The sequence below is a fragment of the Haematobia irritans genome, chromosome 2 (assembly GCF_050003625.1).
Source record: "Haematobia irritans isolate KBUSLIRL chromosome 2, ASM5000362v1, whole genome shotgun sequence".
Taxonomy (NCBI): domain Eukaryota; kingdom Metazoa; phylum Arthropoda; class Insecta; order Diptera; family Muscidae; genus Haematobia; species Haematobia irritans.
In genome coordinates, this window is record NC_134398.1 from 203,524,834 (window position 1) to 203,544,388 (window position 19,555).

The 19,555-nt window shown below is 33.1% G+C and overlaps 1 protein-coding gene across 1 annotated transcript; it reads right to left on the reverse strand.

The window, feature by feature from the left end:
- Nucleotides 1-151: 151 nt before the first annotated feature.
- LOC142226954 (cytochrome P450 6d3-like) lies at nucleotides 152-7,133 on the reverse strand. The gene is made up of 5 exons (XM_075297218.1): nucleotides 6,538-7,133; nucleotides 6,045-6,206; nucleotides 4,574-5,028; nucleotides 666-914; nucleotides 152-454 (listed from the first exon to the last, which is right to left on the reverse strand). Exons 1-5 carry the CDS (start codon nucleotides 7,062-7,064, stop codon nucleotides 291-293), a joined length of 1,557 nt encoding a protein of 518 aa, XP_075153333.1. The 5' UTR covers nucleotides 7,065-7,133; the 3' UTR covers nucleotides 152-290.
- Nucleotides 7,134-19,555: the final 12,422 nt, after the last annotated feature.

Genomic DNA, 19,555 nt, shown 5'->3' on the forward strand with positions numbered 1-19,555 from the left:
GAATACTACCAACTGCGGGTCGGTTAGTAGAGGGTCGGTTGAACTCAGAACCGTTTCTTACTAATATTTATCATAATAGGAGTTTTGAGAACTTTTCATGATTTCAAGAGTGGAAAATTTTTCTAAATAAAGTGCATATAAAATAAAGATATTTGTTTGGTAAATTTTTTAAAACAAAAATTTATTTGTTATTCAGAATTAATTAACTAAAACTGAACATATAATTTATTTATAAACAATTTAAAAATTAAAAATCTTCTTAACTATCATATCTTGATTTATGTGTCTAGTTAGTTTCTTTTGATAAACGTTATAAGTAAATCCTCTTTGGGAAATAATACTGGGGTGGAATGAAATTTGAATTCCACTTCCTTCCTAGGCAAGATCTCAATATTGAAATTGGACAATATTTTTGCCAATGCTACCTTGACATTTAGGGTTCCCATGCGTTGAGCTGAAAATAGGAAAAATATCATTATATTTAAATAATATTATTTTGTAATATTATTTTATTCTTAGTCAGTAAGCACTCAAAATAAGAATCTTTTTAGGCAAACAAAATTGGAGCCCTCTCCTAATTCCTTAAAAAACAAACGACCATGTGCATGCCTAAAATTTATTTTCGATTGCGATTTATAATTTTTCCCAGTGCAGCATTCACTTACCTATACAAAATCTTGGTCCATCGCCAAATGGCATAAATGCCACCATATTGTTTTCACTTTTCTCCTCTGCAAAACGTTGTGGCATATATTCCATTGGTTGAGGGAAATATTTTGGATCTCTACCAAAACCCATTATGGGTATAATAATCGCAGTACCTTTCTTTATGGTGAAATTAATATCGTCTATGGGATAATCTTGAGTACATTCACGATTCCAGGTGGGAATACCAGGATATTTACGAGAGGTTTCTTATAGAATATAAATAAAAATTACAATTATTTAAATTTCATTACAATTAGGTTAAATCAATGTCATGTAATATAACTTAACACAAAAAAACTGTCGTTATGGAGAGTCGTATAACATCTAAAGGGCTTTCCAAGAAGAGGTGATATATTGGTATTCAATTCATGGTAAGTCATACCATTCATAATAAAAATTAATATCTGTCCACCACCACAACGACGCATACTTTGAAAAAATTTGATCAAATTTCATCACTGCGGTCTTGAACACAGTTTCCACTCGAGCTATAAATACATTTTGTTAAAATTTTATTTCTATAGAAAAGTTTTTCACAACTTTATTTCTATAGAACATTTTATCAAAATTATATTTCTATAGAAAAATTTGTCGAAATTGCATTTCTAGAGAAAATATTGTCTAGATTTCTTTAATATAGAAAATTTTGTCTAAATTTTATTTCCATACAAAATTTTGTCAAAATGTTATTTCTATAGAAAATTTTGTCACAATTTTATTTCGTTCTGTTTTCTTTTTGTAATTTGCTCGAGGTCGAAGTTTTATTTTTTGTTTTATTTTTTATAATTGGATATTTCGATCTCCTTCGGAAGTCGTCGACGGGAATAAAATAAATAAATAAAATTGAAACCTATGTCATTGGTGTTATCCTCTCATTTCTGTTGCTGCTACCACATTTTTATTTCTATAGAAAATGTTGTCAAAAAAATATTTCTATAGAAAATTATCTCCAAATTTTATTTCTATTGAAAATTTTGACAAAATTTTATTTCCATAGACAATTTTGTCAACATTTTATTTCTATTGAAAATTTTGTCAAATTTTTACTTCTATAGAAAATGTTACCAAAATTCTATTTCCATAGAAAATTTTGTCAAAATTTTATTTCTATAAAAAATTTTGTCAAAATTTTATTTCTATAGAAAATTTTGTCCAAATTTTATTTCTATAGAAAATTTTGACAAAGTTTTATTTCTATCAAAATTTTATTTCTATCTAAAATTTTGTCAAAATTTTATTTCTATCAAAAATTTTGTCAAAATTTTATTTGTATAGAAAATTTTGTTAAAATTTTATTTCTATAGAAAATTTTGTCTAAATTTTATTTCTATAGATAATTTTGTCAAAATGTTATTTGTATAGAACATTTTGTCAAAATTTTATTTCTATAGAACATTTTGTCAACATTTTATTTCTATAGAAAATTTTGTCAACATTTTATTTCTATAGAATTTTTTTTTTTTTTAATTTTGTTTCAATAGAAGATTTAGTCAAAATTTTATTTCTATAGAAAATGTTGTCACAATTTTATATCTATAGAAAATTTGTCTAAATATTGCTTCTATAGAAAATTATCTCAAAATTGTATTTCTATAGAAAATGTTACCAAAATTGAAAATTTTGTCAAAATTTTATTTCTATAGGAAATGTTACCAACATTTTATTTCTATAGAAAATTTTGTCAAAATTTTATTTCTATCAAAAATTTTGTCAAAATTTTATTGCCATTGAAAATTTTGTCAAAATTTTATTGCTATCAAAAATTTTTTCAAAATTTTATTTCTATCAATAATTTTGTCAAAATTTTATTTCTATAGAAAATTTTGTAAAAATTTTATTTGTATAGAAAATTTTGTCAAAATTTTATTTGTATAAAAAATTTTGTCTAAATTTTATTTCTATAGAAAACCTTATCAAAATTTTATTTCTATGTTACCAAAATTTTATTTCTATAGAAAATTATCTCAAAATTTTATTTCTATTGAAAATTTTGATAAAATTTTATTTCCCTAGACAATTTTGTCAAAATTTTATTTCTATAGAAAATTTTGTCAACATTTTATTTCTATAGAAGATTTTGTCAAAATTTTATTTATATAGAAAATTTTGTCAAAATTTTATTTCTATAGAAAATTTTGTCAAAACGTTATTTGTATAGAAAATTTTGTCAAAATTTTATTTGTATAGAAAATTTTTCAAAATTTTATTTCTTTAGAAAATTTTGTCAACATTTTATTTCTATAGAATATTTTTTTTTTTTTAATTTTATTTCAATAGAAAATTTTGTCAACATTTTATTTCTATAGAAAATGTTGTCGCAATTTTATATCTATAGAAAAATTTGTCTAAATTTTATTTCTATAGAATATGTTACCAAAATTTTTTTTCTATAGAAAATGTTACCAAAATTTTGTTTCTATAGAAAATTTTGTTAATATTTTATTTCAATCGAAAATTTTGTCAACATTCTATTTTTATAGAAAATGTTGTCAAAATTTTATTTTTATACAAAATTTTGTCCAAAATTTTATTTTTATACAAAATTTTGTCCAAAATTTTATTTCTATAGAAAATTTTTTTATTTCTATAGAAAAATTTCTCAAAATTTTATAGAGATAAAAGAAAAATTTTCAAAATTTTATTTCTATAGAAAATTTTATTTCTTTAGAAAATTCTGCCAAATTTTTTTTCTTGAGAAAATGTCTAAATTTTTTTAATATAGAAAATGTTGTCTAAATTTTATTTCTATAGAAAATTTTGTCAATATTTTATTTCTATAGAAAATTTTTTTCACAACTTTATTTCCATAGTTGAAGAGGAATGTTTTGAAAAATCTACCAAAACATCAAGAATTCTACCAATCTACCGAACAGTAAAAAAATCTACCATTTTTGGTTGACTTCTACTAAGTGTGGCACCCGTGGTCATGAGTTGATGATGGAGAGATGAAGTCCCAAGGAGCTAAATCCAGCATTGCCGTTGAGTATTTCGCAAAAGTTGCATAAAAAATTTCACTTGCAACAAAATGTGGCTAAATTCAAAAAAGTGGCATATTTTTATAAAGACAATGTACGTACTAGTTACATGAATTTTATAATTTTTTTCTATGAAATTGTGAAGTTGCGTTTTGTTTTTTTTAGATAAATCGAAAAAAAACAATCATTTTGTCTAAATAATAGACCTAAATAAATCCAATAATAATTTTATCGAAAATCAAATATTTTCAGTTGAAGAAATAATCCGATTTGCCTTCTATAGAAAAATTTCTTTGCTTATTTTCAGGCGTCCGCCTTATAACCCTATTGTGTGAGAAGTGAAAAATGGTAAAAATTATAGTATATATTACACATTAGTTCCATTTATGTTAAGGTACCGATCATATTTATAAGATTAAAAAGATCCGGGATAAAAATTTACCAAAACGATTGTCATAAAAAAGGAAATTATTAAAAACTAGAAAAACATGGCAAAAAGGTGGCACACAATTGTGAAAACAATGACATTTAATGGGCCAGGCGTCTTCACCATAACTCTTGGGATTTCTTAGCAACACAAGATGATTTTTCAATGGAATTCCCTATCAGATAAAAAGTTTCAACATTTATGGTATGTTGGGTGGCAGCCCAATTTTTCAGGCTAACTGAGACTATTTAGTCCTTTGTGTTACCACATTGGTGAACTTTTCTCTAACTATTGACTGCTGATTGATGGTGGCTAAATAAATTATGTGTTTTTTGTAATTGTCCAATTTCAAAGAATAAAAACTTCATTAGTGACAACTACCGAAAATAACTCCTCTTGTTGAAAAACTCTTTATGAGATCGTGATTGAATAGATTGATAATATTTTACAATCTCGAACTTACCCATAACACATAAATCCAAATATTTCATATCCTGTACAGCATCATATGTTAAATGTCCTCTTGGTTTTAAGTCATGTTTCCTCAAACATTCGAGTACATCATTTTGAGCCTTCTCTAGAATATCAGGATACATAGCCAACTCATACAAAGTGTAGGCAATATTTGAAGATGTGGTCTCGGAACCCGCAACATAGAATAGCAATAAATTTGCAGCAATCACATCAATGGACATGAATTTTAAATTTTCCGCTACACTTTCCACCCTCCAGATATCCTCACTGGTATCAGTATCATCATTAATTTTACCAGTATTCCTTAATTGCAGAAATAATTGTAAAAGATCCTTACGTATGAAGCCATTTTTCTCACGAAATTCAATTGTTCTCTGGACAATATCTCTGAGACTTGCCGTAATGGGATCCAAAGTACCAAAATAGGACATAAATTTGGCTATTCTAAAAGTATTGAAAAACAATTTTGGAAAATGTTTTTAAATGTTTGTTCATATTTTGGGCATGACCCATTAAATTTTTGTACAGAAATAAAATTTTCCAAAATATTTCTATAGAAAAAAAATTTGAAGAAAAATTTCCAAGAACAAAAATTTTCAAGAGAAATAATTTGGAAAATGTGTTTAAATGTTTGATATAAATTTTCATATTTTGTGAAGGACACAAGAAAATGTTCTACAGAAAAAAAAAATTCCAAATAAATTATATAGAAACAAAATTTTCAGAAAATTTTTCAAGAACAAAAATTTTCAACATAAATTATTTTTTTTTTTTGAAATTTTTCTATAGACATTTTAAAAGATTTTCAATTAGAAAATTTTCATTAGAAATTAGGTTTTCAGAAAATTATAAATATATATTAAAATTATTAATTAAATCTTAAAAACAAAATCTTCGGAAAATTTTCTATAGAAATAAAAAAATTTAAAATTAATTTTATAGGAACAAAATTTTGTGAAATTTTAATATAGAAATAAAATTTTTCAATTTTTTTTATAAAAAATACAACAACATTTTTATATAAAAATAAAATTTTCCATAGAAATAAAATTTCAATAGAACATTTTTTTTGAATTTTTTTTATATAGAAATATTTTGAAAGCACATTTCTATAGACGTTAAAATTTTCATATATTTTGCCAAAAACAAACATTGTCAACAGAAATAAATTTTTTTTGAAGAATTTCCATAGCAATAACATAACAAAACTTTTTCAATAGAAAAAAATTTCAGAAAGTTTTCAATAGAAGTAAACTTTTTAGTAAATATTTCGATGTGTTACAAACGGAATGACAAAGTTAATATACTCCCCAGCCTATGGTGGAGGGTATAAAAATATATAAAAATAAAATTTTCCATTTTTCGAAAATTTTCTGTAAAAACCAAATGTTTCGGAATTTCTAAAGAAATAAATTTTTGTAAAATGTGTATTTTTATTTAAAATAAATTTTCATACTTACGGAGGACACATGAAATTCATTATATTGCGAATCCTATGCCACAAATGGGCATTGGTTTTTTTAAAAAGACTATCGCTTATCATACGAAATTCATTATTGGGATTACTGAAACTGTCCACATCCAAACCAAAGATAACCGAGGCCACAATATCAATGGCGTAGCTAAAAAAATTAGGGAAAAAATAATTTTATTAAAAACTGCAGTGAAAACCCTCACAAAGTGGACAACTATCAAAAAGTAGATAATTTTTGGTGTCCATTTCTTAGAAATAGGTTTTCAAATTATTAAAAATTTTTGAATTTAAACGTAATGTTTTATTAAAAAAAATAAAAAAAAAATAATATAAAAAATTAAATATTTTTTATATTTATTTTAATTTAAAATTTAGATTGTAATTTAAAATATTTCTTCAACTTTTTGAAGAAAAACTTCAAAAAACTTAATTAAGAGAAATAAATTTATTAACTAATACCAACAAATATTTATTCTTACTTTGTTGTCATCTCCTTAATATCCAATCTATGAATGTGGTCATCTTTCACCTGCTGCATCATATGGCCAATCAATTTATCAGCCACCTCATCAACAGTTCCAAACATGGCCTTTAATTTTCCCGAAGAAAATGAAGGCGACAATTTAGCTCTCATAGTACGCCATGATTGTCCCTTCAAACTGAATAAATTGGCCGATAGGGGATCTCTTTTCTCATCTACATATATACCACGATCATGGAAACTATTGAAATCCTTGGTCAACATTTGTCGAGCCAATTCAGCATCTCTGATCAATATGGCTGGTTTAAAAGCCAAATATATACCAACAGCTTTTTCATGGAAACGTTCGTAAATATCGGTAATGACAAATCCCATACCCTTCTCTTTGCGAAATACAGGTTTCATTGAACCAAAAGGAATTACCGGTTCATCACAAACCAAACCCAAACGTTGCCATTGGGAATAATGGCGCTTAATTATGATCCATAGAGCTGATATGAAGAGTATTACCAGATATATGAACATGGTCAATTTTTTTATTTTCCCAAAAAGCGCAACTGAATCGGAATCTTATCAAATATGCACTAACTAAATAATGCGAAATAAAAAGGCTTTTATGCTACAATTTGTTATCACTAATCTCTTTTATAAGTTATCATTTTTGATTAGCTGCTATCTTTTTTACACGCAAAGAAAAAAAAACGTTTGGAAAACGTGTACCGAAAACGTTTTTCTTTTTTTAGAATTGCTTCTAAAATTTTAACCTTTTATCACCAAAAAAATTCGTTTGTTACAAAATTTTTATTTTTTCAATAAAAAGAGTTATTTTTGAAACAACAACACAGTCCATTTTGTTTATATCAAACACTTTTCTTTTCTGACTTTAGGTCTTTAATAAGACACATTTTACAGTTCAAAATTTAATATAGTACAATGTAATGTTGAACATTTTTTCGGAATCTTCCGAACATATCTGGAATATATGTAAAAATACAAAAAAAAAAAAAACTTTGGTCGAAGCATCTCAATAGAAATGAAATTTTCCGAAAATTTCAATAGAAATAAAATATTCCGAACTTTTTCTAAAGAAATAAAATTTTCCGAAAATTTTCTATAGAAATAAAGTTTTCCGAAAATTTCAATAGAAATACAAATTTCCAAAAATTTCAATAGAAATAAAGTTTTCCGAAATTTTTCTATAGAAATAACATTTTCCAAACATATTCAATAGAAATGAAATTTTCCGAAAATTTCAATGGAAATTAAATTTTCCGAACATTTTCTATAGATATAAAATTTTCCGAAAATTTTCTACAAAATTTTCTATAGAAATAAAATTTTCCGAAAACTTTCTATAGAAATAAATTTTTCCAAAAATTTGCTATAGAAATAAAATTTTACAAAAATTTCAATAGAAATACAATTTTCCAAAAATTTCAATAGAAATAAAGTTTTCCGAAATTTTTCTATAGAAATTTTTTATATAAATAATATTTTCCAAACCTTTTCAATAGAAATGAAATTTTCCGAAAATTTTAATAGAAATAAAATTCTTCCAACGTTTTCTATAGAAATAAAATTTTCCGAAAATATCAATAGAAAATAAATTTTCCGAAAATTTCAATAGAAATAAAATTTTCCCAACTTTTTCTATAGAAATACAATTTTCCTAAAATTTCAATAGAAATACAATTTTCCGAAAAATTTCTGAAGAAATAAAATTCTACTAATCATGTTCCTTTATCTAAATCTGTCCATAAAGCTCGATTAATAATTGTAAAATTAAATAAAATTTTCTTTAGAAATATATTTTATAGGAACAAAATTATAAGAACAATTTCTATCCATAGAAATTTTGGAGTTCTATTTTCGCTTAAATGTCTTAAGCCAATTTACTTTAATTTTTGCACCCATTTGAAATTCCTCAATTTAAAAATTAATCCCAAGCTCATGTTCATAACATATGCAGGTTACCGTAATAATGAAAAATTTTATTCAGGTCATAGCAGTGAATACATGTCAACTTCAATGATTCATCATCATCTGCATGCGAACAATTCATTTGAAGGCATTCGACTTCGGCTGACATTTGCATTGAAAGTTGTTGTCAGACATCTCAGCTATCTTTCAGCATCATGTGAACTTCTTTTCATAATCGTTTGTATCTACATGCCGGTATAAATTCATCCATCCATACAATCCATCCATTTCATTCATTTAACTCCATGGCGATAAGTTGCAGAACTCAGAAATTGTTTGTGAGTGTGTATGTGTGAGGAAACAGATAAATGGATGAATACAGAAGCGATCAGAGAATGGATAGCTGGATGGGTCATGTAACTCGGGGTATTGTGTTCTTAATTAAAATTAACCCTTTTGATTAATTGCCTGATTTCTGTAATAAAGTGTTGACAATTAAGAATATTATTGAGATGCAGTACAGTAATCAAGTCAGTCAGCGAACAATGTATTAATGTATACAAGGGAGGGGTGTAGAGATTTTATATGAAAAATGTTTTAAAAAATAAAATTTAAAAATATTCCGTACAATTGTACCATACAGAAAATTTTATTATAATTGAGTTAAAATTTTTTTTAATGGCATAACGAAACATTTTTAATAACAAAATGAAAGGATTCATTACATCTATGAACATTTTCGTTGTTAAATAAAAATAATTCAAAATTAGGAAAAATTTCATTATATTAATGATCGATGGAGAAGCTAAAGTTTTTATCTATCAGTGTATAGGAAACATTTTTCATAATTTCAATACCAGCAAGCTTGGGTGGAGGATCTTATGAATATCCCACCGAATATGTAATCAGTGTTTTTTTGTAAAAAAATTATTCATTTAAAAAATGTTCAAAATCAAAATTTTCTTTGATCAACCCCAATAATAATTTAGCTGACATTTCATTGTTTATTGCTCCCTTTCATAGGGTTGATTTTTTGTTCAATAAATGCATATAAACTTTTATTCGCTTTTTAATTAGCGCATTTTTAACGAATGCTGTAGGATGATATGCCATTAGGCTACTAAAAATCTACAGTACGCTTTATATAAAAAAAAAAACTTTTTTAATTATTTTACATACATTTCTGAATATCTGAAAATGCAACGGCAGCATTGAGAATTGTTGAGTTTGAGAAAAAAAGTTTTTCATATTGAATACAAAGGGAAAACTTATCATCCACCATTTATTGCAATTGGTAGAGTTATCATCATGGAGTAGGTAAAGAGGGCTTCATTACATTTCATTGCCATGAAGAGATTCAGATCAAAGGTGCATAGCTTTGTAACTTTATTGTAAAATCAAATTTAAGCCAGAGAATTTAATTGGAATAAAACTAGATTTGTGACTTTTCACTGAAAGTTTGTGGAAATCGGCCTTTAAAAATCAACAGTTCTCAAGGAGGAAACAGCAAAGCGGTAGGTAGTATCGAATATTATTGTTATCAAGTAGTGGAAGTGCGTCGTAGTTATTAAGAGTTAACTAGAGGAGTGCGACCTTTACACTCCCGAAGAGAGGATATCTCTATCCTCGAATTCCCCCTACCCATCCACAACTCCATTACTTTAACTAATGGAGTGCGATCTCCCTAGTCGCGAGCCCTTTATGTTAAGTTAGGTTATGGAGGATGACACGAATCCGTGCCAAGCGGATTTGTATCCACTTAGACCATAATTGATCCATTTCGATTCCTCCAACTCCATTTCTGTTCTACTTCGTGTCTGTCCAACCCCGGCCTGACAATCCCATCATATCATAAAATTTCCTTCAGATCTACCTAAGTCCTCCACCCAGAGGCCTTTAAGAATACGAGAATACTCCTCAGGCTGCATTCTCCCAAGTCGTTCATAGTCTGAAAGAAAAAAAGAGCCTAATATCTTGTTTCTTCTGAACCTAGATGAGTGCAATCTCTTTAGATATTAGATTAAAACCCGCAACTTCCAAGTAGAGGAGTGATAAGTAAGGAGTAAGATTCTTTCGTCCCATCCACAACCCCTTCTTTATATCTTCCATCAGAGTAGAACTCTCGTCCTGAGATTCCGCCGTCCAATCCATAACCCATTCCTTTCATTAGAGGAGAGAAGACTCCCTAGTCCTGAGTCCCTTACACAACCTCTTCTTTACCCTATTTATGAGTTTCCTTCATCCCGTCCTTATACTACAGAAGAGCAGTTTCTCTAGTTGTGAGATTCATTCATCCCGTCCACAAGCCCGTTCTTACGCTAGAGTAGAACTGTCTCTTCTCCGTCCCATCCACAACCCCTTCCTTTTATAAGGGGAGAGAAATCTCACTAGTTCTGAGATTCTGCTGTCCCTTCCAAAGCCCCTTCTTTACAGTAGAGTGGAGCAGTCTCCCTATTTGTGAGTTTCCTTCATACTGTCCTAACCCTACATCAGAGCAGTCTCTCTAGTTGTGAGATTCATTCATTTCGTTCACAGCCACGTCCTTATACTAGAGAAGAAATTTCTCTCTCTAGTCTTGAGATTCCTCCATCCGGTCCACAACGTCCCTACTCTAGAGGATAGCTGGCTCTCAAGTAGGAAAATTCCTTCCTCCCGCCAACAACGCCGTCTTTATGCTAGAGTACAGATGTCTATCTCTAGTTGTGAGATTCCTCCGTCACATCCCCAACCCCTGCCTTACTTTAAAGGAGAGAAATCTCCCTAGACATGGGATTCTTTCATCCCGTCCACAACCACTTCCTTACACAAGATGATAGCTGTCTCTCTAGTAGGGGAATTCCTTCCTCCCGTCTACAACGTCGTCTTTAAACTAGATCTGTCTCTATCTAGTCGTGAGATTCCTCTGTCACATCCACAACACGTTCCTTACTTTAGAAGAGAGCATTCTCGCTAGTCATAAAATTCCTTTATCCCGTCCACTACCACGTCCTTACACTAGAGGAGAACTGTTTCTCTCTAATCGTGAGATTCCTTAATCCCGTCCGTACACTAGAGGATAGCTGTCTCTATAGTTAGGAGATTCCTCTACACCTCCACAACGCCGTCTTCGACCTATATTGGAGCTGTCGTGAGAGTCCGCCGTCCACCATAAAATAGAGGGGAGTTACCTCCCAAGTACCGCGTTGTGTTCCATCCATCAGCTGGAGCGTGCGATCTTTACTCCGTCGGGGTAAAGATCGCACGCTGGGTTTGCGATTTCTTTAGCCAAGTGACCTGGGGGTTTGCGATTTCTTTAGCCAAGTGACCTGGGGGTTTGCGATTTCTTTAGCCAAGTGACCTCCTCCACCGAGTGTTCTTCCAGTCATCAAGTAGGGTTTTGCGATCACGAGTTCCTTAGTTCCTCAGAACTACCTTTCTAGATGTGTGTTTTCCACCATCTATCCGATCAGTTTAGCCACGTTCTCCTTAGTCCGTTACACTTAAACCAGAGAAGATCGAAGTATCTAGTAGCGCGACGTCCTTCCATCAGCAAGATGTGTGCTATTAATCTAGCCAAGTGATCCTTAGTTCGACGACCGTCCACTAGAGATGTGCCATCATTCTAACCACGTGTTTCTTAGCCTGTTGTCCGTCTGTTACGCATCCGACATTCGCGAGAGATGGCGACATCCATAGTGACGTGTTATCGGCCATCATCTAGAGGAGTGCAATCACTCTGGTCACGTATCTTGCAGACCATCATCCGTCCACTTGAGGTGTGTGATCTCTCTAGTCGCCTTCCAGTCTGGTCTTCTTCAACTAGAGGAGTATGATCTTCCTATAATTCCCTCTAATTAGGGACAAAAGTAGATCAATAGTCTGGTCACACCCTCTCCGCTACTATAGCACTTCGATAAATCCGAGAACCTTTGTTCGTCACCTTTAAACTAGAGGAGATCGCCCTTCCAGTACCGCCTTTTCTTCCATCCATCAGCTAGGGGTGTGCGATCACTCTAACCATGTGTTTCTTAGCGCCTTGTCCGTCCAATTGGAGCTGTACGATCGCTCTAATTGCGTGTAACCCAGTTCCTAATTCGCCTTCGAGAGATTGTGTTGTCGGCCATCATCTTGGGGTTGCAATCACTCTGGTCATTTGAGATGTGTGATCTCTCTAGTCACCTTACAGTCTGTTCTTCTTCAATTGCAGGAGTGTGAATTTCTTGCAAGCTTGTCCTTCAACTACTAAGCTCTCAAAGCGCCAATCAGATGAAGCGGTTAGTCATACTAACCGTATTAACATCAATAGCAACTCCAGCCTCAGACGTCCTTGAATTCCTTTAATTGGGAACAACAGTAGATCAAGATCCTGGCCACACCCTCTCCGCTACTATAGCACTTCGATAAATCCGAGAACCTTTGTTCGTCACCTTTAAACTAGAGGAGATCGACTTCTCCAGTACCGCCTTTTCTTCCTCCATCCATCAGCTAGGGGTATGCGATCACTTTAACCATGTGTTTCTTAGCCCATTGTCCGTCCAATTGGAGATGTACCATCGCTCTAATCGCAGGTTACCAAGTTCGTAATTCTCCACCGAGAGACGGCAACCTACATAGTGTCGTGTTATTAGTCATCATCTAGGAGTTGCAATCACTTTGGTCACGTATCTCGCAGACCGCCACTCATCCACATGACGTCTGTGATCTCTCTAGTCACCTTCCAGTCTGTTCTTCTTCAATTGCAGGAGTGTGAATTACTTGCAAGCGTATCCTTCAGCTACTAAGATCTCACACCGTCAATCAGATGAAGCGGATAGTCATACCAATCGTATTAACATCAATAGCAACTTCAGCCTCAGATGTCCTCGAATTCCTTTAATGGGGGGACAACAGTAGATCAAGATCCTAGCCACACCCTCTCCGCTACTATAGCACTTCGATAAATCCGAGCACCTTTGTTCGTCACCTTTAAACTAGAGGAGATCGACTTCTCCAGTACCGCTTTTCTACCATCCATCAGTTAGGGTACCCATTCGCCCACAAGAGAGGGCAACCTTCATAGTGTCGTGTTATCGTCCATCATCTAGGGGTGTGCAATCACCTTGGTCACGCATTTCGCAGACCGCCATCCGTTCACTTGAGGTGTGTGATCTCTTTAGCCATCTTCCAGTCTGTTCTTCTTCATTTGGAGGAGTGTGAAATTCGTGCAAGTGGATCCTTCAGCTACTAATATCTCAGACCGCCAATCAGTGTCATGTTATCGTCCATTATCAATGTGCAACCACATTTAGGTGTGTTATCTTTCTAGTCACTATCCAGTCTGAACTTCTTCAACTGAAGGAGTGCGAACTTCCTGCAAGCGTGTCCTTCAGCTACTAATATCTCAGACTTTCAATCGGAGGGGACGGTCTCTCTATCTATGTGTCCGTTAGCCGTACCACCCTCTTCAGCACCAAAAACATCTTAAGCCTCAGTCGTCCTCGAAGCACTTTTTATTAGGGGCAAAAGTAGATCAAGAGACTGATCACACCCACAACGATAAGTTTCTTCTAACCTTTTGAAAAAGTCAAATCGTACCCAGCAAAAACTGGGTTAGTGATTGGGTTTCTTACCAAGAGAATTTGTGCATTACTGTATGCTTGGGAATAATGACTTACCATCACTGGACAGTTTCGATTACCAAACATACGATTTGCATGCGTTTTTTTTAAATGGCAAATACATTACTTGTGGTGCCTCTTAGTCATGTTTCAGACAAGTACTTCCCTCATAGGACATGATCCTACGAAAGAGACTTAACTAAGTTACCTCCAATACTATTTGGTAATGAGAGTTTTTGCTGGAGCAAATTACCTGGTTGACAACCTGTGTAAAAACTTTGCCCTGCTTATTTTAATTTTTTATTTTAACGTGTTAACTATTAAAGTTTAAAAAATAGTAGGTCGAACTAGTTATTTGCAGATATGGATCATGTCATACTAAAAAACTAAACGTTTATATTTCGCCACAAATCGCATACATTACACGCTGGGAATTTTTGCCACAAGCCATAGACAATTTCATTATAAATTCGCAACATGCTTTCACGAAGCTTTATCTAACACCGCTGCATATATGGGAGTTATTAAGCAAATATCTTATGCGCAAGTGTAGCACAGAGTGTCGCATAATGCGTAGCAGTAATTAATAGCGCATGAATCATGATGCGGTTTTCTTTAAAGTTACATGGCTTAGCCATGGTACTTTGGGCATTACCAGATGGAGTTTGTTAGATAAATAAATAAAATGCGATTAAAACACAAAAGAAAGACCAAGACTGACTATTTTGTAATTTTTCATAGAAAAACTAATAAAAGAAAATACAAATGCAAACAAACTTAAAAACAACTTGCAACAATTTGTGGTCAAAGAGTTTGTAATAAAGAAGATACATAATATCTTCAGCATTTGATTCATATCACATATGTGAGTCTTTGTGGTTTTAGTTGAATTCTGTCTTACAAGTACCAACTTGGAGTTCAACATTTGTATTCAGAGAAATACACAGAGTATATGCCCATTTGAATGTATGTATTACATATAAAAAAAAAATAGATTACTATAGTTTACTAACAGGTTGGCTGATAAGTCCCCGGTCATCACAATGGATTGAATAGTCTAAGTGAGCCTGAATCTTAATAAGTCCCCGGTCTGACACATAGATGGCGTCGCTCGTATTAAATGCATATTATTTTTATATAGTACCAACCTTCAAATGATTCGTGTCAAAATTTGACGTCTGTAAGTCAATTAGTTTGTGAGATAGAGCGTATTTTGTGAAGCAACTTTTGTTATTGTGAAAAAATGGAAAAATAGGAATTTCGTGTTTTGATAAAATACTGTTTTCTGAAGGGAAAAAATACGGTGGAAGCAAAAACTTGGCTTGATAATGAGTTTCCGGACTCTGCCCCAGGGAAATCAACAATAATTGATTGGTATGCAAAATTCAAGCGTGGTGAAATGAGCACGGAGGACGGTGAACGCAGTGGACGCCCGAAAGTGGTGGTTACCGACGAAAACATCAAAAACTCCACAAAATGATTTTGCATGACCGTAAAATGAAGTTGATCGAGATAGCAGAGGCCTTAAAGATATCAAAGGAACGTGTTGGTCATATCATTCATCAATAAAGGGTGATACGGTCAACATTTGGTCAAAGGAAAACGCGTGTAAATCGGTGAAATCGTTTATTTAAAAAATCAAATTAAATTTCTTTTTCATGTTCAATTAGTATAAAATTCAGGAAAAATATTCAGTTAGGCTTTCGCTTTTCCAAATCCGAATTGCCGGGCCTCATGCTTGACACCTGCCATCAGATTTTGTACAGCCACCTTGTCCACCTTCTTCGCTGCAGAAAGCCAGTTTACCTTGAACTGCTGCTCGTCCTTAGCAGTTTTTTTGGTCTTCTTTAGGTTCCGCTTGACAATAGCCCAGTATTGCTCAATTGGGCGGAACTCTGGCGTGTTGGGAGGGTTCTTGTCCTTGGGAACCACCTGCACGTTGTTGGCGGCGTACCACTACATGGCCTTTTTACCGTAATGGCAAGATGCCAAATCCGGCCAAAACAGTACGGAACAACCTTCAGGAAAGGCAGCAGACGTTTATTCAAACACTCTTTCACGTAAATTTCTTGGTTGACAGTCCCGGAAGCTATGGAAATGCTGCTTGTCAAGCCACAGGTACAGATGGCTTGCCAAACCAGATATTTCTTTGCGAACTTTGACAGTTTTATGTGCTTGAAAATATCTGCTACCTTTCCCCTTCCTTTTGCCGTATAAAACTCCTGTCCCGGAAGCTGCTTGTAGTCGGCTTTGACGTAGGTTTCGTCGTCCATTACCACGCAGTCAAACTTCGTCAGCATCGTCGTGTACAGCCTCCGGGATCGCGCTTTGGCCGTTGTATTTTGTTTATCATCGCGATTTGGAGTCACTACCTTCTTGTAAGTCGATAGTCCGGCTCGTTTTTTGGCTCGATGCACGGTTGTAGACAATACACCCAGCTTATTTGCGGCATCTCGGAGAGAGAGGATAGGGTTTCGCTTGAAACTACCGGCAACTCTCTTTGTCGTCTCAGCGGCTTCCGGTTTTCGATTTCCCCCCGATCCAGACTTCCCCAAACACTTTAATTACATTTGTAACGGTTGATTTGGCAAGTTTTAGCGATTTTGCCAGCTTTGCGTGCGAGTAGCTCGGATTTTCGCGATGCGCGAGCAAAATTTTGATACGCTGCTCTTCTTGCGTGGACGGCATTTTGACAACTGAAGAGTGAATTCCAAAATCAAAATAGGAGCAACATTCTATACACACACACCTTCAAAATGAGGGATGTTCAGGTTTTTAAAATGCAAAATTGAAAGAAATACGTCAAGTTTATATTGACCAAATTTTTACCGTATCACCCTTTATTTGGATATGCGGAAGCTCTGTGCAAAATGGGTGCCGCGGGAGCTCACATTTGACCAAAAAAAAAAAAAACAACGTGTTGATGATTCTGAGCGGTATTTGCAGCTGTTAACTCGTAATACACCCGAGTTTTTCCATCGACATATGACAATGGATGAAACATGGCTCCATCACTACACTCCTGAGTCCAATCGACAGTCGGCTGAGTGGACAACGACCGGTGAACCGTCTCCGAAGCGTGGAAAGACTCAAAAGTCCGCTGGCAAAGTAATGGCCTCTGTTTTTTGGGATGCGCATGGAATAATTTTAATCGATTATCATGAGAAGGGAAAAACCATCAACAGAGACTAATATATGGCGTTATTGGAGCGTTTGAAGGTCGAAATCGCGGCAAAACGGCCCCATATGAAGAAGAACAAGTATATACGGCCGTAAGTTCGGCCAGGCCGAATCTTATGTACCCTCCACCATGGATTGCGTAGGAACTTCTCTACTAAAGGCTGTCATCCACAATCGAATTACTTGGGTTGCGATAACACTTGCCGATGGCAAGGTATCGTAAAACTTTTTAACACTGTCTTCTAAATTGTAAGTTAGCCCATACGGGGTATATATTAAACAAAAAAAGGCCGATTAAATACGTATATAATCTAGTTTGACAAAATTTTCTATAGAAATAAAATTTTGACAAAATTTTCTATAGAAATGAAACCTTGACAAAAATTTCTATAGAAATAAAATTTTGACAAAATTTTCTATAGAAATAAAAATTTGACAAAATTTTCTATAGAAATAAAAACTTGACAAAATTTTCTATAGAAATAAAATGTTGACAACATTTTCTATGGAAGTAAAATGTTGACAAAATTTTCTATAGCAATACAATTTTGACAAAAATTTCTATAGAAATAAAATGTTGACAAAATTTTGTATAGAAATAAAATTTTGACAAAATTTTGTATAGAAATAAAATGTTGACAAAATTTTCTACAGAAATAAATTTTTTACAAAATTTTCTATAGAAATAAAATTTTGACAAACATTTCTATAGAAATAAACTTTTGACAAAACTTTCTATAGAAATGAAATTTTAACAAAACTTTCTATAGTAATAAAATTTGACAAAATTTTCTATGGAAATAAAGTTTGGTAGATTACAAAATTTTCTATAGAAATAAAATTTTGACAAAATTTTCTATGGAAATAAAATTTTGACAAACATTTGTATAGAAATAAACTTTTGACAAAACTTTCTATAGAAATGAAATTTTGACAAAACTTTCTATAGTAATAAAATTTGACAAAATTTTCTATGGAAATAAAGTTTTGGTAGATTATTTTTGGCGATATGGACCAATTTTTGTGTAATAAGTCATCGGCTATATATAACTAAAGACCGATATGGACCAATTTTTACATGGCTGTTAGAGGCCATATATTGACAAAATGTACCAAATTTCAACCGTATCGGGTGACTTTTGCTCCTCCAAGAGGTTCCGGACGTCAAATCTGGGGACGGTTTATATGGGAACTATATATAATTATGGACCGATATGGACCAATTTTTGCATGGTTGTTAGAGACCATATACTAACACCATGTACCAAATTTCAACTGGATCGGATGAATTTTGCTCTTCCAAGAGGCTCCGGAGGTCAAATCTGGGGATCGGTTTATATGGGGGATATATATAATTATGGACCGATATGGACCAATTTTTGCATGGTTATTAGAGGCCGTAAACTAACATCAGGTACCAAATTTCAACCGGATCGGATGAATTTTGCGCCACCAAGAGGCTCCGGAGGTCAAATCTGGGGATCGGTTTATATGGGGGCTATATATAATTATGGACCGATATGGACCAATTTTTGCATGGTTGTTAAAAACCGTATACTAAGACCATGTACTAAATTTCAACCGGATCGGATGAATTTTGCTCCTCCAAGAGGCTCCGGTGGTCAAATCTGGGGATCGGTTTATATGGGAGCTATATATAATTATGGACCGATATGGACCAATTTTTGCATGGTAGTTAGAGGCCGTATACTTACATCAGGTACCAAATTTCAACCGGATCGGATGAATTTTGCCCCTCCAAAAGTCTCCGGAGGTCAAATCTGGGGATCGGTTTATATGGGGGCTATATATAATTATGGACCGATATGGACCAATTTTTGCATGGTTGTTAGAGACCATATACTTACATCAGGTACCAAATTTCAATCGGATCGGATGAATTTTGCCCCTCCAAGAGGCTCCGGAGGTCAAATCTGGGGATCGGTTTATATGGGGGCTATATATAATTATGGACCGATATGGACCAATTTTTGCATGGTTGTTAGAGACCGTATACTAAGACCACGTACCAAATTTCAACCGGATCGGATGAATTTTGCTGCTCCGGGAGGCTCCCCAAGCCAAATTTGGGGATCGGTTTATATGGGGGCTATACGTAAACGTGGTCCGATATGGCCCATTTTCAATACCATCCGACCTACATCAATAACAACTACTTGTGCCAAGTTTCAAGTCGATAGCTTGTTTCGTTCGGAAGTTAGCGTGATTTCCACAGACGGACGGACAGCCGGACAGACGGACAGACGGACGGACGGACAGACGGACAGACGGACGGACGGACGGACATGCTTAGATCGACTCAGAATTTCACCACGACCC

Bases quoted from the DNA above. Each gene is read 5' to 3' on its own strand.
- LOC142226954 (XM_075297218.1), bottom strand. From the start codon at position 7,064: ATGTTCATATATCTGGTAATACTCTTCATATCAGCTCTATGGATCATA. The intron at 6,207-6,537 runs GTAAGAATAAAT...TAATTTTTTTAG, and splicing joins ATTAAGGAGATGACAACAAA to CTACGCCATTGATATTGTGG. The intron at 5,029-6,044 runs GTAAGTATGAAA...CAATACTTTTAG, and splicing joins ATGAATTTCATGTGTCCTCC to AATAGCCAAATTTATGTCCT.